This window comes from Indicator indicator, chromosome 6 (assembly GCF_027791375.1).
Source record: "Indicator indicator isolate 239-I01 chromosome 6, UM_Iind_1.1, whole genome shotgun sequence".
NCBI classification, from domain to species: Eukaryota; Metazoa; Chordata; class Aves; order Piciformes; family Indicatoridae; genus Indicator; species Indicator indicator.
Window position 1 is genome coordinate 14,009,090 of NC_072015.1, and position 20,385 is coordinate 14,029,474.

The following is a 20,385-nucleotide window of genomic DNA, read 5'->3' on the forward strand; positions in this document are numbered from 1 at the left end:
CTAGATTAACCAGTTTGCACACATTTTGGCCTGTCACAAAGTTTGCATTTCACTTGTCCTGTGCAGACAAAGGCACCTTTCATCAGTTTTTTAACGGTAATATTGCTGTCATGGATTAAGCATTTGGCAGGTTTTCTTTCTCTTGTATGTGCATACCAAAAAAAGGAGTGGGAGAGAAAGAAGTAAAGAGGAAAAAAGAAAAGGCTGGGTTTGCATGTTTTCCTGTTATCGATGGATGCAACAGGCTCTCTAGGTCTGTTTGCTGAAGCTTTTTGAAGTCCTGTGGTGACTGCATTTAGCACATCAACTTGGTGAAGTGCTGGTATTGCAGTCATTCAGCTGACACAAAGCCCTTGCAAGCACAGTCTTTCATCAAGCTGTGAGCTGGCAAGATTTGACTTATTGGTGCATGGTTAGCATGAACTTGAATTTCAGCATGATTTCCTTCAGAGGTGGATAATTGAAAGCTCAAAAAGTGTCTCATCAGGACTTTAAGCCAAACTATTTAATTTTGCTGGAAGAGTTGTGGGGCACTTTAGTTAGCTTCCTTTAGAATAACGATGCTTTAAAACTGCAAAGTGTGATTTTTGCTCATCAAAAGAGGTGTTTGTTTGAATACTCAAAATATTTCCAGCAGCTTTTGCAAAAGAGAATCGTAGAATCACACATAGAATATAAAAACTGGTTTGGATTGGAAAGGACCTTAAAGACCATCTAGTTTCAACTGCTCTGCCATGGGCACGGATGCCTACTAGACCAGCTTGCTCAAGGCCCCATCCAACATGGCTTTTAACACTCCAGGGTGGCAGCTTCCATTCTGGGCAACCTGTTCCAGTGCATGACCACCCTTGTGTGGAAGGATTTCTTCTAACAGCTAATCTAAATCTGACTTATTCCAGTTTGAAGCCATTACCCCTTGTTCTGTCATGACATCTCTTTGTAAAAAGTCCCTCTCCAGCTCTCCTGTGGTCCCCTTCCAATACTGCAAGTTATTATGCAAATTACTTTTTAAAAAAGGGTTTCTCTGTATACCTTATTGTCCTTGTGAGTTATCCACACATTCCCAGGATCCCAGGATGTTAGGAGTTGGAAGGGACCTCCAAAGATCGTCGAGTCCAACCCACCCTTGACAGAGCAGGACTATAGAATCTAGCATAGGTCGCACAGGAACACATCCAGATGGGTCTTGAAAGTCTCCAGAGAAAGAGACTCCACAACCCCTCTGGGAAGCATGTTCCAGTGCTCTGTGACCCTCACAGTGAAGAAGTTCCTCCTCATGTTGAGATGGAACCTCCTGTGCTGTAGTTTATATCCATTACCCCTTGTTCTATCACAGGGTAAGTAAGTATTCCATAAGTATTCTGATAGAGCTTTTACCCATATCACTTTGAAAATTTATCTTCATAAATTCATTGCTTGATGAAAATTTCTTTTGGGGAGCCATGTTTCTCAGTTCCCCTTGATCCTCGGAATGGAAATGTTTTGCTTGGTTGTGGAAACTTTAGTGTTTGAACTGTAGATCAAGGTAGGTAGTGAGCCTGTCTTGTGGCAGGCCACACATGAGATTTTATGCAAGGAAATTGGCATCATAAATTTGACTCATGAGTTGTACAGATGAAGCTATCCAGCTGTTGGAGATCTTGCCACCAAAATGTCATTCTTGCAGCAGCAAGCTGTCTCACTCTGCAATTGTGCACACCTTTTCACTCAGTCACATTTCAGACTTCAGATGGAATGAAAAGTCTTTTCTGTGTCAATAAACATCACTTGTGTTACATTCAAAACAAAAATTCCCAGACAAACCCAACCCAACCCAGAACCCCAAATGCTGCCTGTTCCTGCTGGTGCATGCATCATGCACTGGTACAGGTTAGGGGTTGACCTGCTGGAGAGTAGCTCCACAGAGAAGGACCTTGGAGTCCTGGTTGATAATAAGTTATCCATGGCACAGTGATACCCTGGTGGCCAAGAAGGCAAATAGTATACTTGGGTGCATTAAGAAGAGTGTGTCCAGCATGTTGAGGGAGGTTCTCCTCCCCTTCTACTCAGCCCTCATTAGATGATATCTGGAATATTGTATGCAGTTCTGGGCTCCCCAGTTCAAGACAGGCAGGAAGCTACTGGAGAGAGTTCATCTGAGAACTATGAGCATGATTAAGGGACTGGAGCATCTCTCTTATGAGGAAGGACTGAGAGACCTGGGGCTATTTAGTCTGGAGAAGAGAAGGCTGAGAGAGGACTTTTTCAATGTCTACAGATATCTGAAGGGTGTCTGTCAGGAGGATGGAACCAGTCTCTTTTCATTGCTATGTAGTGATAGGAAAAGGGGCAATGGATGTAAACTTAATCACATGAAATTCACTCTTGAGAAAAAAATTCTTCAATGTGAAGCTGCCCAGAGATGTTGTGGAGTCTCCTTCTCTAGAGCTCTTCAAAACCTGCCTGGATGCATTCCTGTGTGACCTGCCCTAAATGATCCTGCTTTGCAGGAGAGCTGGACTCAATTTCTGGAAGTCTCTTCCAACCTCTAGCATTCTATGATTCTCATGGGTCCAAATTAAGATGAAGCAAGAGAATAAAGCAATGGCTCAACCCAACTGAGTGTAGGATGTGTCAAAGTATATGGAATTGTTTTTAGAAAGAAAGAGCAAGAAGAAGTGGAGGACAGGCAGATGCTGAAGCCTGATTTCAGTTGTGCCAGCACAGCTTCTGCAGCTGGTAACCTAAGCCAATGTGAATTTTGGCATCAGGCTGTCTTGCATAAGGAAATGGGATCAGTGTCTGAACAATTTCTCTAATGTATTGGGCAACACTTTTTTTTCAGTGTTAGAACCAGTGGATTATGTTCACCAACTTATTCATTGTGGGCGGTTAAAGGAAATTTCCAACCTGTGTTTCAGCATTAGGCTTGCCTGTCTCATAACCCACCAGAGACCTGACTCATGAGTCCACAAAACAGCCCTGACTGTTCTGGCTGTCCTTCCAACACCCCAGAAAGTGAATAAAAGCTCTTTTCTAAAATACATTTGGACCTTGTAGCTGCTGGCCCTGTCTTTTTCTTCCCTCTTCTCTTTTCTCTAGCCTCATCTCCTGCTGCTGCTTTTCCCATGCTGGTCATCTCTCACTCCAGAAAGATATCTCTGCAGCCAGTGGTTATCTCAGGATTCAAATACAGCTTCTCCAACTACAGTAACACTGGCAGCTCTTCCTGGGAGATATTGCTGTAGGGCAATTCCCCTTTTTTCAGTATTGTGTGATGCTTTTGCTTTTTAGTGGTGTCAACAAGGCAGAAAGTGAAACTACTCAAGGGTATCAAAATAGATAAATCTGACAGCATCAGAGCTTCTCGCCAAATATTTTGTTATGATTTAGATAACTGTCTGCCTTTAGGAACAGAGACAAGCTCTGATCGCCTGATAGAAGGGCTAGGCCCACATATATGAAAAGAGTGGTGGTGAAGACAATGATGAACACTCTCCTCTTAATGTTTACCACTTTCCTTTTGTGTTTTTCCTTGTTCACTCCCCAGGTGCATGGCATCGTTCGTCGCTCTAGTTCTTTTAACACAGGCCGTATTGAACATCTCTATAAGAACCCACAGGCTCACACTGAAGGAAGTAAGACTTTGTTTTTATATTTAAGGGGTTGTTTTAGACTGTGGTTTGTGTTTGGTGGAGAAAGGTCCCTGGGAGCAGGAAGGGAATCCCAGTTTCCTTCACCTAAACGCTGTTAATGAGTAGTTATTTTAAGCTGTGCTTGAGTTAGGAGTGGCTGTTTACACAAAAAAAAAAAAAAAAGGGAAAAAAACTCAACCAACCAAAAGCAAACAAAAAACCCCCACCAACTAACAAAACAACGATCAGAAAACCCCAGCAAAACCAAGAAACCACAAATAAACAAAACTCCTCGATAGCTAAGCTTGCCTTTCTTTGCTGGTGTTAGCTAGTTGCTCTGTCTCAAAAAGAAAAGTGATGATCTTTCTCCATGCGAATGTGATACAAAGTACAGATATTCCTCTGTGTGTGAGTTATTAAGAGAGGAAGATATGAGAGGATCCAGGAACTCACTTTCTGTGGTGTGGAAATGCTGACTCAGTTCACACACAGCTTGGCAGCAGCAACTGGAAAATGGCTGCAAAAAGCTATGTGAAGTTTGGGACGTTGCAAACATTGAGATACCAGAACAAAATGAGGTTTTTTTTCAGGCAGATATTTTAAACACTGCAATTCTGTTTCCTCCTGAGCTTCTTGGTCTCTTCCAACCCCTACTATTCTGTGATTATTAATGCCTGATGGAGATGAAGGTTTGGGAACAGCCTGTGTGACAGCATGAGTAAGAGATGATCAATTCTAACTGATGACAGGAAGAATGAATCTTTGGACTTTCTGAATTTCTGCACTTAAGGAAACAATTGCTTGTTATTCCCCAGGAAAAGTCATTGCTCTTGGCAATTTGCTAATAGTTTATAGAATATACTGAAATTATTACCTTTAGTGTACACTTTGCAAAAATTGTGTGAGTGTATTACCTTAAAGAAGGTTAACTGGTCACTTAAGGAGAAGAAGCTCAAGCATTGGTATTTAATGTGAATAGTTGCTGCTTAGTGTACATTGCTCCTTAAAACATCTAATTAAGAGAGGAGTGAAAAGCAATAAAACATCTTCTTGAAGAATGCTGAACCTTATGCTTCCGTCAGGGACAATGTAAGAACTCTTTCCCATGACTTGCATTTGTGGTTCATGAGGTAAAATGAAGCAAAAGAAATCAAACAGGAACCTGTGTATTGTGAGGACCATCTTGTGGATACGAAATGTGACTTTGAGAAGACAATGTAGATGGTGATAAATACGTGCATGAACTTTTAAGGAAAGAGGTGTAAGAAAGGAAGAAGAAAGCAGACTTTATATGTTTTTCCCCACTTATCTCCTTTTCTTAAACTGAGGAATGCAGACATATGAATGGGAGGAGGAAGAGGAATTGGACTTGGAGTCTCAGGAAAGGCTGCTCCATGGAAACTGTTTGGAAACAATGGGTTTCTAGGCAGTGCTGGAGGAAGCAAAGAAGCAATAGTGGTAGATGTGAGAAGCAATAGTGGTAGATGTGAGCAAACCCTAATTTTGTCTTTTCCCTGTATGTTCTTCCCATGAGGAACTGGTTCCACATTGCAAGATGATGAAGTTTAGACAGGGAACCTCTTTAGACAAAATAAAAGTAGGGAGAACCAGAAGGAAAAGAAGTTGCTTCCTGAAGTGAGCCCTGAAACTATTGCTTGCTAAGGAGGTTTTGAGGCTGGATAATGTTACTCAAACCCAAAGGTTTTACATATGATCTGTGAAACGTGGTCTTGTTCCAGCACAGCATGGCAGGACTGAAGGCAGCCCACACTATGGCTAACTGATGTGTACACACCAAAAGGGTCATAATCTGCTTGCTGGCCCTCTTATTTAATCAGTTGTCTCTTTCTTGTAAAAAAAGTTGCATTACCATTCCCTTACCACAGTTTCAGCTGGGTCTTGAAGTCTTTTCAGAACTGTCCTTCTCAAGCACTGTGGATGTAAAAGCAGATTGCAAGACTAGGGTGTGATCTGCTGGGCTGTATCACTCCATCAACCCGAACAGCCTCAGGTACTTCTTAAATAAGAGAGTGCAAAGCTGGACTCCTGAGAACTGTGCGATCTGTTACTGCTTGAACTGTTAAAAAAAACTTTAAATAAAAATGAAGCTCACATGTTTCTGCCTCATTTAAAATCAATTGGTAGATTTTTGTAATAAACCTTGTACTTCTTGGTTTCCGAATAAAATAAAAATAAAAAAAAATAAAAAAGGGGGAAAAAACCCCAGTTGATATAGCCCCCCCAAAAATGCTGACATGGTCAAATGAGAAGACTGTTAAACTGTACTGAAATGGGAATTTCTTCTTTTTTTTTTCCCCCTGGAGACAGGACAATGTAAACAAATTTATTAAAGTCAAAAACATGAAATTAAACTCTCTATAAATATGGCAAATGAATGTAAACAGTTAATTCATGAATAGATATAACAAGATTTTCCTTTGAATAGATGAACAGCAGGGTTGTGTGAATATATATATTTCTAAGTTTGTTTGTTTGTTTTTTAAATAAGTGGATAAATGAGACCTGCCTGACCAGAATGAATTTCACTTCTGGAACAATTTCTTGACAGCTCAGGGTCTGAAACTAAGGACAAGTTATAAGCCATTGCAACCTGCTCTTTTGAACGTGACACGAGCTGGTTTTATGCTCTTAACTAGTTTTTCACACACGAGTTAAAGTAACTCAGCAGGGAAAGGATGGATAACTGCTGTGTGACTGATCACGTTTGGGATTTTGGTGTGCAGTATCACAATGCATGTTTCACTGACAGAACATTCTCTGAAATCCCTGTCGTCCAGTGTGTACCTTTTTTTTTTAAATAGAAAGCCAAGAGTGATAAATGCAGTGTGTTTTCTTGTAATGCTACCTAAATGGTGCTTTTGTCATCTTGTGACATTACTCAGTGAGGAACTTAAACACGTGCAATGCTTTGGGAAGGAGGAGAAAGCAATCAATGTATGCTTGAGAAGTTATTAGAAACCTTTTTGATTGAAAGATTATTTAGTTTAGACTTCCAATGTTTGGGGTTTTTTTGGTTTTGTTTTTTTTTTTTTGGTAGCTGAAATTCTGTATATGACATTGTTTTAACTTGTACAGCCTGGGTTAATGAAGTCTAAAACTACTAAATTATATGAATGTTGCTAGGTAAATGAGACAATTGCAAAGACAACCTGAAAAGAGATTCATCACTCTTGCAGGGAATTATGTCCCGTGCTTAAAGCAGGGAAAAAAACCCCAAGCAAAAACTTGTTCAGCTGGTGATTTCTTAAAGTTTTCTGATAAATGTTTACTTGACTTTTAAACCTGGAATAGGGTTTTGGATTGAGAATGCTGTGTTACTCTGTGACTAAAATATTAACTCTGCATTCTTAAACTCTGAAGACATGAAGCTGCACTATGGTGATCTCACCGACAGCACCTGCCTGGTGAAGATTATCAATGAAGTTAAACCCTCTGAGATATACAACCTGGGAGCTCAAAGTCATGTCAAGGTGAGTAGCTTCTGAGCATTGTGAATGTGTGTTGTAGTTGGTGATACACTGCTTTGATGTATTAGACTGCAGCACATAGAGCTGTTTTAAGAGCTGCTAACTTTGGGTAAACACTGCCTTAAATCAATACACTTTCTGTTTGCTGTGGTGCTGAATTACTGCATGGGTCTGCTACTGAATATGTGTTCAGATGTCAGAATAAAAGAGGTTCAATTGTCACTATCAACAAACACCACAGTTTTAAAAATCTGATTTTCTGCTACATGAAACAAAGTTTGCTGTAGAGTTTGTTGCTCACCAGTCCTCGAGGAAAAGTTCTGACCTTTAATGCACATCATCTATGTGCATTGAAATAACTGAGTGTGCCTGAGTGTGTCGCTTCTAGAATGGCTTCACCTGTCCCAGTTTTCAGGCAGCTGGTATTCTGTGACCTACAAATAGAGAAAACAGCTTTGCTGCTACTTGAGGTATTATAACATCTCTGGTTGGAGAAATCAAGTTTTAGAAACTGAAACGAAAAGGACTTGTTGAGGGTGAGTGACTTGACCCTGCAAGTGCTGCCACATCATAGAGGAAGAAAATGTGTAGCAGAGAAGATAATATTGATTCATGGGTGATGCCAAAGTTCACTTTACTAAGAGGCGACTTCTGTATACTTGCAAACACTTTTTTCGTGCTTCACGATTACAAACTGAAACCAATGACCATGTAGCAAATTGTTATTGCAGTAAGTTCTGTGTCAGACAAATGTCCTGTCCTCGTGTGTGCAACGTGAAACTGTTCTGAAGTGGGAATGTTCTCTGCCCTGTATTGAGGTAAGAACATGAAAATCAGCTTGGCTTTGGTTTTGTAAGTCAACTTTCCTAAAAAAAAATTCATTGTGTGGTTATTTTCACTCTGGGCGCCTTGAATTGCAGTGTAAGGAAATCATGTTGAGAACGCAGTTGTTAATCAGAAAACAGCAGAATTTAGAGATGAAAAGAGAACAATTTTGCTTGCATGGTTGATCTAATCAGTTTGTGCTAAACATAAGGCTGATTTGGTTTATTAGCTTTGGTACAGCAGTGTGAAAACAAGGTGACATGACTCCAAGGATGTCTTTGGTCCAGAAGACCCTTTAACTGCTGCTTTGCAACACGAAACCTGAGCAGCAAACTTTGCTGGGTATTCACAGCCCAAAGCAAGGGGTCCCAACATTTCTGTCTTTGCACTTGTTATCCAGTGCACTGGATAACAATCTCTATGGAACTTATACCACTCTTAGGTGGTAGCATAGTACTAATGTTCTAGTCCCAAACTATCTCCACATATCTGCTCCAGCTGCCCACAGCTCAAATCACAGCACTGGGATGGCATTCATGAAGGGGTGGTGATGATGACAGAATCATAGAAAACATCCAGTTGGAAGAGACCTCAAAGATCATCAGTCCAACCCTTGACTCCACCACTGCCCTGGGCAGACCATTCCAATGTTTGACAACCCGTTAAGTGAAGAAATATTTCCTAGCATCCAGCCTGAACCTCCCTTGATGCAGCTTGAAATGAATTCCTCTAGTCCTGTCACTTGACAGGGGAAGAGAGTCCCCTGAAGGGAGCTTCAGGTAATTATAGAGAGCAATGAGGTCTCCCTTCAGCCTCCTTTTCTCCAGACTGAACCATCCCAGCTCCTTCAGGTGCTCCTCGTCATGGTCCTCATGGTCATGTGCTCCAGGCCATCACAAGCCTTCTTGTCCTTATTTGAGCATGCTCCAGCACCTCAGTGTCCCTCTTGCAGTGAAGGGCCCAGAACTGAACACAGTACTTGAGATGTGGCTTCACCAGTGCTGAGTACAGGGGGATGATCACCTCCCTGTTCCTGCTGGCCACTGTGTTTCTAATGCAAGCCAGGATGCCACTGGCCTTCTTGGCTACCTGGGCACACTGCTGACTCATATTTACTCATTTGTCAACCAACACCCCCAGGTCCCTCTCCAAGTTGCAGCTTTCCAACCACACATCCCCAGGTCTGTAGCTTACCATGATGCTGCTATAGGTTCTTGCATGACACTGCTATGGGCTATGGGAAAGTTTATTTCACAAGTATCTCACTGAATGAATATTTTGAGCCAATGCAGACCTGTCCTGAGTCTTGGCTTTTGGAGATCTAATATGCTTTAATTCACAATGAGGAGACGTCAAAATGGCTCTCCTAGAAGCTAGTCTGGATGCAACAGACCAATACTTAGCAATGCTGAATTTCTACTGGAGCTCTACATGGGCTTCTTCAGGGTTTGCTGCTTCTTCTTATCCAGTAATACTTCAGTTGTCGCAGTTGAGAACATGGGCATCTCAAATCTGCTGACTGAGGTGGTTGGGAAACTTGTCTCTGCTATCAATACGACTTAAACACGACCCAACAGTGCTTACATTTTAAAGCAGCTGCCATTGTTAGAAGAGGGAGTAAATCTTGACCACCTGTTAGGGATCAATATCTTCACCAGACACCTGAGCATATAAAGTTTGGTTATGTAAACTCACTCTTTTGGCCTGTGTGCACCATGTTTGGGGAGAGAAGGAAGAGAACTTCTAATCTTAGCTTGCTTCACATTCTGGTGACTTTGAACCAGTGACGTCTTCAGTGTTTTTTTGGTGGTGTTTATGTTGGCTTGTGTTTGTGTAGAATAAAGTTTTCTATCACTCTCACTTCCAGTTAGTTTATGTGAGCCATGCTGAAATGAAGGAAAATAAAATAATAGGAAGTTGGTCTGGTTTCCTGTAGGAAACCAATGGAGATGAAATTGGTTCTTGGAATGAACCCACAGTAGTCTGGGAAATACTGTCAGAGAAGAAGTTTTTCTGAATCATAAATAGTGAAGACTGTGACTCATAAAGTAGGTCACTGAGAGGCTGATCTGGTCTTGTATATGGGAGAAAGTGAAGGAAGGCTGAGATATGTTCCTTATTAAAAGCAGAAGACCTAACAAGATGATATCATCAGTAGGAACAAATTATCCAGTGTGCATTCCTGCCTGTTTTGGTAAGAAATGGGGATTAGCTCTCCACACCGCAGCTTCTCCACTGGATGCTCGGAAAACAGTAGCACATTCACTTGGTAGTTGTGAGGTAAATAGCCTAGCCTCATTTTTCTTTGCCTGCTTTTTGTATGTCCTGCTGCTCTGACATTCAGTGCTTTGGGAATCCAGTGAGCTGGCCTTGACGGATCTTCATTCAATCAGGTTTCATTGGAAATGATTACTTACAGTGTATTGATTCTAAATAGTAATCTATCAGTGTCTAGGTAGCATGCAGATGGCTCTATCTGAAGTCTGTTATCCATAGTGCTATACTCTTACCTCTCTGCTGAATGTCTTGAAAATCAATTGTCCAAGTACTTGATTGGCTAGAATGATATCAACGTTTCTTAGAACCATAGAATTGTTTCAGTTGGAAAAGACCTCTAAGATCATTGAGTCCAACCATCAATGTAACACCACCATGACCACTGAAACATGTCCTGAAGTGCCATACCTACACATTTCTTTAACACCTTCAACGATGGTGACTCAACCACTTCCCTGGGCAGCCTGTTCCAATGACTGACCACTCTTTCAATAAAGCACAGTGTTTCAGGAGATGCACATACATAGAAATAAACTTGTAACTACTGTTTTCTGAAGAACAGGTGATCTCATCAGTATTTGTGCTGTAAGATGTTTTGGATTTGTATTGAACAAGCACAGAGAGTGAAGTGGTGGGTATTATTTTTAACAGATTTCTGAAGCAGAAGGGCAGTGTAACCTTAGCAAAAGATCTCATGATCACCTGAAACATGCTGCACTGGGCAGTTAAATACAGGATTGAGGAAAACTCTCAGGTTTTATGGCTATTGCTGTTCTAGCAGTTGTGTATTAAATAGCCTAGCCCAGTCTAGCTGTGGTGCAGATAGCCACAACTCCTCAGTTTACTTCTTTGTTATGGGTAGTAGGAGGTTGTTTTGCATACTTAGTCCTGTTATTTGTTGCCAAAAACTTTATAGTGGATCTGTTTTGAGATATGAAAATAATGAGTTGACTTTTCTGTGATAGCTGCTCCTTCCGTGTAAGACATCAACGTGTGATTGAAGAAGAAAACCTGACTTGTCTGCAACTTTATTTTGAAAAGCTGTTAAATGCTTAGGTGATTGTTGGTGGTGGTTTTCTCCTTGCAAGATGCAGAGAGAGATTTTATTGCTCCTTAGCTTAGGAGATATTAAGGTTTTACTGAGCTTTCAGTCTTTGCAGACAATGGAGTCTTGGAGTCCATCAGGAATTGGTTTTAAGATGCAAACTCCATCACTGTTAGATGCAAGGTGCAGTGTAAAAGTTAAGCAGCTTTTAGCATATATCCCTGCACCTGAGTCAGGATCTCTTTACCCTTGTCTATTGAATTCAGCTTTATCTCTAGCTCCTCCCTTTCCCCTTCTGCACTTCATGTTCTTAATCTCTTGATCTCATGCTCTTAATCTCAAGAGGCCTTTTGTCTCCTCTCTCCCCATGCTGACAAAATTAAAGAACTTGCTCATTTCTGATTATTTTGTGTTTTTTTATCTGCATCAAGTACTGGCCCTTAATTGCTATGAACCAAAAATATGTTATGAGCTACTAATCAACCCCATGCCTGTTAACGAGGCTGTGTCTGTTTTCATCCTGATGATGACACTAATGTGTTTATATGCATGTACATTTATAAGGTCAGTCTGTATGTGTATATATGCTGTGTGCTTGGTCTGATTCTGATCCTGCAATGCTTCCTCATGGCAAAAGCTGTTTTTCAATTTGATACAACCTTGTTTATACAACACTGTAGGGTAAATTGTTAAAGGAATTAACTGTAAAGTGCTTCCACCCTCGCATTAGTAACAAGGCTTAGAACTGTTCATTGCAGCTTGCATGATCAACTTTTTATGTCCTGTACCTCCTGGTTCTTATTGTTCACTATATGTTGCTATGCTCTTCGACTTGTTGCACAGGTTTTAAGCTTGTTCTGATTCATAGAAGCTCAGAGCTTCTGAGACAGTTAATGGATTTTTTGTTGTGTGTTTTAGAAAACAGTTTGGCTGTTCGGTGTTAACAAGATCTAGTCTAGTTAATTGTAAAGAACATCAGCAACACTCTGTTGTACAGATGTAGCAGAAATTTTCACAGGCAAAACCAAGCCTGGCAAGGCTTAATTTTATGAAGTTACAGTTATGCTTTATAAAATAGTTTATAAAAGAGCTTATTGTCTCAAGATCCTATCAAATTATTTCTAATTTAGCATGTATGGCAGTTAATTTCATTAGCCAAAAAGTATGTGTCCAAACCCAAATGGGGCTGCTGGCCCTGTCACCTTCTTAGAGGGGCACCCCATTGTTCCCCCAAGGCTGCATCCCTGCTTTTTGTAATATTTCATTTTGTTGTGTTTTCCCTTTTTTTTTTTTTTTTTTCTCCTTTCCTTATGGATGACTTCCAGGGTAAATGCTGAAGCACGTTTCTACCAATATGTTGTTTACGTATGCTGGGAGATCTACCATTTAAAATAATTTTTAAAAGACAAAATGCTTGAGAGCTTCATCAGGGATGTGAAAAGGGCCAGGCTGAGTTCTGAAATGAGGCTTTTCCATATGGCTTGATAAATTCACTTTGGGACATGGTTTAGTGTTCATAGTAGTGTTGGGCTGATGGTCGGACTTGATGATCTTAGAGGTCTTTTACAACCTTGCTGATTCTATGATTCTGTGATTGTTAAAGAGCAGAATATACACTACCGTGGGTTTGTAGCTGATGATTATGGATTCCTCTGAGGTTTCTGCAGCTTCAGAGGGTCTCTCTTGCTGGAAGCTTACTGAGGGATTTTAATAGGCGCTGTTCCTATGCTGTGCAGCTGTGAACAAAGCAGGCTGGCTGCTGTGATGAATGAAGTGGTGTTTATCTTTGTGACTGTGATGACAGATAAAGTACCACCTCCTTCAGCTCATGCTTTTTGTGTGGTTTCTGCTCTAAGGCTTCATAATTTGGCTTCCTCACTGAATTCTGAATTTTGAGTCTGGTGTATGGGCAATGGCCGGCAGCTCCACGTTGTTCCAGTGCCACAACCCCAGTTAGGTCAGGTAGCTGCTGATAGCAAGCCTTTGAAGAGCTCTGTTCCTATGTAATTAAATTACAAATTTAAAAATAACTGCTTTAAAGCAACCTTTAGAGCTGGCCTCTTGTAATAGGTTGTAAATGGAAGAAGGTTGTTAGACTGGATTCCCTTTTTAGAGAAGAGAGTTTTATGATATTATTCTATGTGAATATTCAATAACTCAATCTCTGCCATCATTGTAGCTATTTTTCATTGCAGAAATAATTGCTGAAGTGATTCCTGCTTCTGGGTGTGAGTGGGGAGGAGCAGTTAAAAACTTCCCAGGTAGTTTTCTTTGCGCAGCTTCTACAGAGGAAGAGAAAGATGAGGCAAAAAGAAGGCAAATCTTGGAAAAGGGAAGAGAAATCCAACTGCACCATTTGCAGCGTTGTTTCTTGTGTCAAATAGATGGCAGCAGAGCCTTGTACACACTGGGAACAACACTTCAAGCTGGCTTATATCAGCTGCAGCCTTGAACAACTTGTGGTTAGGCATAAAATAGGGAAGAAAGCTACTATTGATAATGCGGGCGCAGAGAGGATGAAGAAGGGTAGGAGATGCTGTAAAGTACTGAATTTCTGGAGTAGTCCCAGGTGGCCAAACTTAATCTTTTAAGGTATGTCATCCACTCATGCAACATGATTGAAATCAGCTAACATAATATTGCATGTCAAAATAAAGAGACAGAAAGAAAAAGAAAGTATTCACAAGTTGCAACCGAAAGTGATCTACAGCTGCCTTGGGGTACTGCAGGAGTTGGCCAGAATGTCTATTCTGTAGTTAAGCAAGTTAGAGAAAGGAAATGTCAGTCCTCAGTCAGGCAAACATTCTTTGGTAAGATTTGCTCAAGTGGCAGTGTTTTTACAAAAAGAGCTCCAGCTCGTTCTGCCCTGATCCCCAAAATTAGATTTGCTGTTAAAATGAGTCAAGCTGCAGATCTGTCTCTAGAAAGCGTTTGATTAATAAATGCAGTATGGTACTCAACTCAGTAGTATTTATTAAGTACAAAATTAGTGGCTACGAAATAGCTGCAGTCATCTAGGCATTAACATGTTTTGTTGTGTGCTCATCTGCATCTAAAATTCTGTAGTTGGACGATCCTGAAATAAAAGGTAGTATTGAAGGCTTTGATGTCAGTGATTGCTCAAGCCCTGGGATTTTAAGATACTGTAGTAGGAGGATGGAAAAAAAAACTGAGAAATTATTATTGTAATGTGACTGGAGTAGTCTAGAAATTCTGTCAAGGCTGGAGGAGTCGATTTGGGGTGCTATCTTAAAGTTGCAGGTCATTTTATTTCTGTTACAACTCTGAATGCTCAGCCAGGGTGAAGCACTTGCTTCACCATTTATGGATCTGCTAGACTGTTGTTTCACTTTCTGGGTTTCACTTTCTGTAAACAAATATTTTTTTAACCCAACTGCCTGAAAAACTGTGACAATGGCTTGGTGATACCTGGCTGGTTTCTCTCTTGATAACAACTTTTTTCTCTTATAATGTTTCTTTTTCTCAGATTTGTTGTTTTAATGATCTATCCACTCCCTTCACTAGGCTAGCGAGGAAACCAAACTACAATGTAATTTATTTCTTAAAGATTTAAAGAATAGAGTAAGAATAGAGTTCACAATAGCTGCTAAAATTTACTGAGCTCAGAGTACAGTGCACGTTTTTGGAGAGGGGGTTGATTTTAAGCATCCTTTGTCACGCGCTGTAGAAAGCCACTGTAATAACTCTGACATCCAGATGTGTTTTGGTTTGTTTTAGTGTTTATTCAATACCTTCAAATTAAAGTGGCAATTTTAATAAGTATTAATGTAAGAGTGCTGTGCAATATCTGCTATTGGAGCACTGGTAAAGAAGAGGTTCGTGTGATTTGTTGGATGAGTAGTAATACAATGTGATCTTAATCTGTATTTTTTTTTTCCTTAGTATTATATTAATTTGATATATCATGTTTTAAAATTTGTATTATGCCCCTGCACACTCACCCATGGAGGCATATTAAATTCTTGGAAGAAATAATGTGGCCATGTGTTTATATTTTAAGAACTAAGTTGCTGTTCTAGAAATGGAAGCTATGCCTGTGAACGCACAGTTATAGATGTATCGCACTGGTCATTCAAATAAGTTAGGTTGGCAGAACAAATGCCAACTCTTTAAAGCAAGCAGTTCCAAAACTCTGTAATTCTTACCGAGCTAAGTGCTGCAAACTCCTGCTAAAGCTAAACCTCACTGAAAGAAATGTTTTTGAGGGGATTGGTGGGGAGCGAAGGTGGTTGTTGTCTCTTGCATCTTTGTGGAAGTGAGGATATTAGTGTGAATGACATCATTTAATTTTTGCAGTTTTGAAATGGTGAATTTGCATAACAAAGCAGCATTTCTTTCTTCTTCTTTTTTTTTTCTTTCTTTTTTTCTTCTTCCCTTTAGGATTATTAGGACTGCTGGGGTGTGTGTGTACGTGCATGTTTGTAGCCTTCTTGCTGAGTAACGCTGGATTTATTCTTTGTTCTGTGAAGTTTGGCTTGGTGGTTTCTGCAGGTTTAACAGTGTGTGTGTCCTCTTGGTTTCCTTCATCTCTAGAAGAAACACTTTGCATCTTGCAGCTACTCCCTGTGTTTTACAGGCATGCAAGCAAGAGAAATGTAGCATTTTCTGCATTAGTGGGTTTGCTCTTTTTTTCTTATACTGCAAAACAGCATAGAGATAACTTAAAGCACAAAACATTTCTGTCAAAGAGCTGTGGTCATGAGACATGCAGGTTTAAGCTTGCAGAACCTGTGATTTCAAACGGCTCTGTGGTCAGGAGTGACAGAGCACACTCATATTAGCAGGAATTAATTCCACTGTTACCTAGACAGAAGTTTCTGTTTTTCTCGAACACTTTAGATATTTAAGAGGAAACATAATTTAGGAGATCCAGAACTAAAGTGAGGTTGGCTTTGCTTTGTTAGTCAATAAATTCTGTCAGTGTTGGAAACCTGTAGCTGTCTAACTTAACCCTGTTGAAATTCCTGTTGTTTAAGAAAATGTGTGAGTGTCATTTTGGGATGTATAGGGTCACTTGGTGGTGTGTTCATTCCTCTGTTTCTAGCAATGCTCTTAAGGGAATCCATATAGGATGTTGTGTCTCTGCTGAGTGTCTCCTGCAAATGGGATCATCCTTTACTTTGTAAATGGTGTGCATCTGGGATTTGTTGGTGATACCTTTAAATACTGCTGCTGAACTTCAGTCTTATTGTGTTGTGTACAATATTTTAGCAGGCAAGAAACAGTTATCCAGGAGATTTCTCAGTTCTGTTCCAAGATGATGACGAGCTGTAACTTAGGAACAACTGAGCATTCCTTGCTCATACAAAACACTTGCTTCTGAAAGAAATCTGTATCAGTGCTTGTGTCCTAATGTGCAACATGTTTTTTGGAGCAGTTGGAGACCTTTCACAGAAGAGCAGATTGTTTGCAACAAATGTTTTGGGTTTTTTTTTTTTTTTTAATATATAAATTCAGTTTTTCTCAACTTCAATTAGCTTTTATTGCTCTAACTTTTTAGCAGTGGAGCTGTATTGGGCATCCTTGGCAGTAGCCTTGGATTCAAAAAATGTGGTTAGAGCAATAGGAGGAGCAGTCTGGTGGTTTATCTTCCCATACAGCCATCCATATGAGCTTTCCATTACCTTTTTTTCTTTTTTTTTTTTTTCCCATTAAGCATTTACTTACTGTATTGGCTTGCATGATTGCATTATGAGTGCCCAAACTGCTTTTTTCCTGTGACTGTGTGATGCTGAGAAATAGCATTTTAATTTTATCCAGACATTCTTGCATAATGTTGCTTCGTGGTGATGCAATTTCACTGGCATACCATCAGAACAAAGGATACAGCATCAAACAGGGATGTGAAAACAAATTAAAGGATGCTGGATGTTGGAAGCATTGCTTTAAAGATGTTAATATGCTTAATATTCTTGATTAAAGTTTTTTTAAAGCTTTGTCTGTGTTTATGTAACAAGCCATGAGTTCTGTGGAGCTGTTCTGATTTTATATTGGTGTCATATTTTTCCTTTGACTTGTCTCTAAAACTCTCCCGTGGCAAAGAACATCCTCCAGAAATGACGTGTTTTAATTACAAGGCATATGCAACCTATGTATTTATTTAGCTGGGCAGTAAAATTTAATTGCAAAGCTCTAAAAACTGCTCCTGAATTGCACACATTCAACACACCTGAGTCTGTGGAGACAGGGAAAGTTTCAGTTAGTTTACTAAAAACACGTTATCAAAAATGCCAATTCCACTGGAAAAAAAAAAAAAAACAAACAGACTGAAAATTGCATTGAGTGGAGGCTAATGTACAATGCTAATTATTTCTGATACTGATCTATTCTATACTGTAATCTCCTCCATGTCTAAGCTTTAATTATAGGAGCAGTCCTTGCAAGTTTTATCTGAAATAAAGTGGTATGTAATTCTTCCTGCAGTTTTCAGAAGGTACAACTTAATGGAAACAACATGATGTGAAAACAGCTGATAAGGAAGAATTCTTGTCAAATGTACTCGTTGAGAAATTCTGTAAAACCTTTCAGGTTTATTTTCATGTACTGGATTTTCCTGAAGCTGGTTGTGGTAGTTTTAATGGAAGAAAATGTGACTGAGTGACTGTCCTGAGGTCTGATCTGAAGGACACTCTGGTCCCTGGATGGGATTCTCAAAGGGGAAGATTTGCTGCCTGCAGGTTTTTGTTTCTGCCGTGTCTGGCACTTCAACTCTCTTCAGATATTGGTATTTCTTGATGCTATGTATTTTCTGCCTTCTCACGTTTAGATCTATCCAGGTATCACTACTGAATGTTGCAATTTCCAGTCAGTAATTGCATTTTATAGTGTTACTGTATTTGTTTGCTGTATTATTTTAATATTAAAAATCTTACAGTGATGAGAAACCTGGGCTAGGAAATTGCACTGTAAATGCTGGTGCTCACGAAGGTTTAATACCATGCAGGTTAGTAAAGATCAAAACCTTGGGTAATTTTCTGGGGAATTGTGTGCTGTTAGCTGTGTTTCAATCATGTAACTAGTTTATTACTTGCAATTCACTGCCTAACGTTTGTGGTTAAAGCACTGGACTAGAATTTCTCTATAAATATTAGCGCAAGGTATTCTTTATTTATACTAAATAAATCGAAGCAAATGATTTGAACTTTCTTTCCAGTGCTTTGACTTAAATAAGTGGAAATGTACAGATTAACACTGAGTCATATTGAAGTCAGAATTTCAAAACAATGACACACAACTGATCAATAGCAGTAATTTATAAAAGTGCCAGTGTACATTTAGTAACCTAAGAACAGTAATATTCTTGTAATTTAATGGTTGAAAAACACAGGTAACCCTATCACAACAGCCTCATTCACTGGGCAGTTTTCCCGTGAATTCTGTGATTTCCTTGATAAAGATAAAATAGTTTTAATCCAAGAATAATTTGATTAAGAACCAAACCCAAACCCAAACAACCAAAGAAACCCCACAAAAGAGTAGGAGGGGAAGCAAAAGCAAGTTTAATATAGCAAGACCCATGGATAGAACAGAACTGTGTGCAATATATTATCCTCACTGTCAGCAAGTATGGATTAAAGCTGATTTTGCTCCTGTAAGCAAATGTTAACGTTTTTATAGGAGGGGTATCTCTCAGTGATATGCTCTGTGTGCATATTTACTGTTAGATGTTAAACCACTCTGTTAACAGTGAAATGTGGCATTCTAACGCCATGGAGTGTAAATGATCTAAAGATTTAAAGGTCACAAGAACAATATATTGAAAACATAATTATGCTTTAAGGCAAGGAAGCAATAGAACCTTAATTAAACGTAGCTTAAATTGTAATTTATGGCTGGATTTATTTTTTTTAAGTAGGCAGCACTTCTGGTTGTGTATGGGGTATATGAAAGGGTGAATGTTTTGTCTTTAATATTTCAAGAGGAACTTTTTCCACAGTGTAATTATATGTTGTTATGAATAAAAACTTCATGAACAATTGCAGAACTTTTTGAAGTGGGTTTCAGTCACTATGACTATGATCTAGAAAAGAACATGCTGAGGTGCACACAGGGTGTAGAAGACTGTCTGTCACCAGACCTCGGCTGAGGTGGTGTTGGTTCCTTGGTGTGTTAATCCCTAACTGTTGTTACCAGATGGGAGATCTCCAGTGCAGGAGGCTGCTGCTTCAGGCATCTCCTGTACCCGAAGTGGGCTCTGATGTGGGTGTAACAGCTCTTCTGAGCAGCCTATTGTGTGCAATGTTAGAACATAACTTCAATGAAGCAATTAATACCTTTGATGAATCGCTTCCACTAACAGAGTGTTAGGCACCTTACTTCAGACTATGCTTTTAAACATGTTTTTTTCCTTGGCTTTAACTCGACTCCTGTTTGCACAGCATTGGTGCTGGTTGTTGTAGATTCTTAACCTTCATGAATGCATGCTAAATTCTTGCTTTCTTTAGCTTTCAGCCCACATGAAGCAGTCTGTACAAACTCATGAGGTTTACATAAAATCAGGAACTATATACTTGCTAAATTAAATTGCTCACTTCGGTTATTTTTGTCAATACGTTATAAAAGTGTAATCAGAAATGTTTGCTCTGAGTGCAGGTTGATGCATTTTAAAACTTAAGCAGAAAAGTGATTATTTGTAACATTAGTGTCCAGATTTTTTTTTCCTGACTGTAGTCTCTGGTAGCCTGTCCACTTGTTTTCTGTACTGAAATGTTTATTAGTACCTGTATTAGTGTATTTGCCCACTCTGCCACTTAGAACTAGCTTTAAAAATCTTTGCTTTAGAAGTCGTGAAGCTTGAAAATGAGAGGGCAATAGGAAACCAGTTATTGTTGTTAATGGCTATGGTGTGAGGCATCTTCATAAAATGGTAGTTCTCCTGCAGGGTTCTAATTATGCTGTTTCTCTTAACATGGAAACATATTATAATTATTTTTAAAATACATATTATAATTATTTTTAAAATACACTGTTTAGAGTGAGATGCTGCTTTTCTGGCAGGCAGGGAAATCTGGAAGCTATGCTATCTACACTGCTGGTTTTGACTATTAATTAGATGTATTTTATCTCCCAACTTTAATTTTGTTGATTTCTTTTTTTTTTTAATTATAACACTAAA

At 39.5% G+C, this 20,385-nt stretch overlaps 1 protein-coding gene across 1 annotated transcript in view; it reads left to right on the forward strand.

Moving 5' to 3' along the window:
- Window positions 1–20,385, forward strand: part of GMDS (GDP-mannose 4,6-dehydratase) — a 357,646-nt gene that overhangs the window by 47,086 nt on the left and 290,175 nt on the right. Inside the window, exons 3-4 of the mRNA XM_054381971.1 lie at window positions 3,530–3,617; window positions 6,996–7,105. Of these exons, the coding sequence (XP_054237946.1) occupies window positions 3,530–3,617; window positions 6,996–7,105 (198 nt within the window). The remainder of the gene's footprint in view (window positions 1–3,529; window positions 3,618–6,995; window positions 7,106–20,385) is intronic.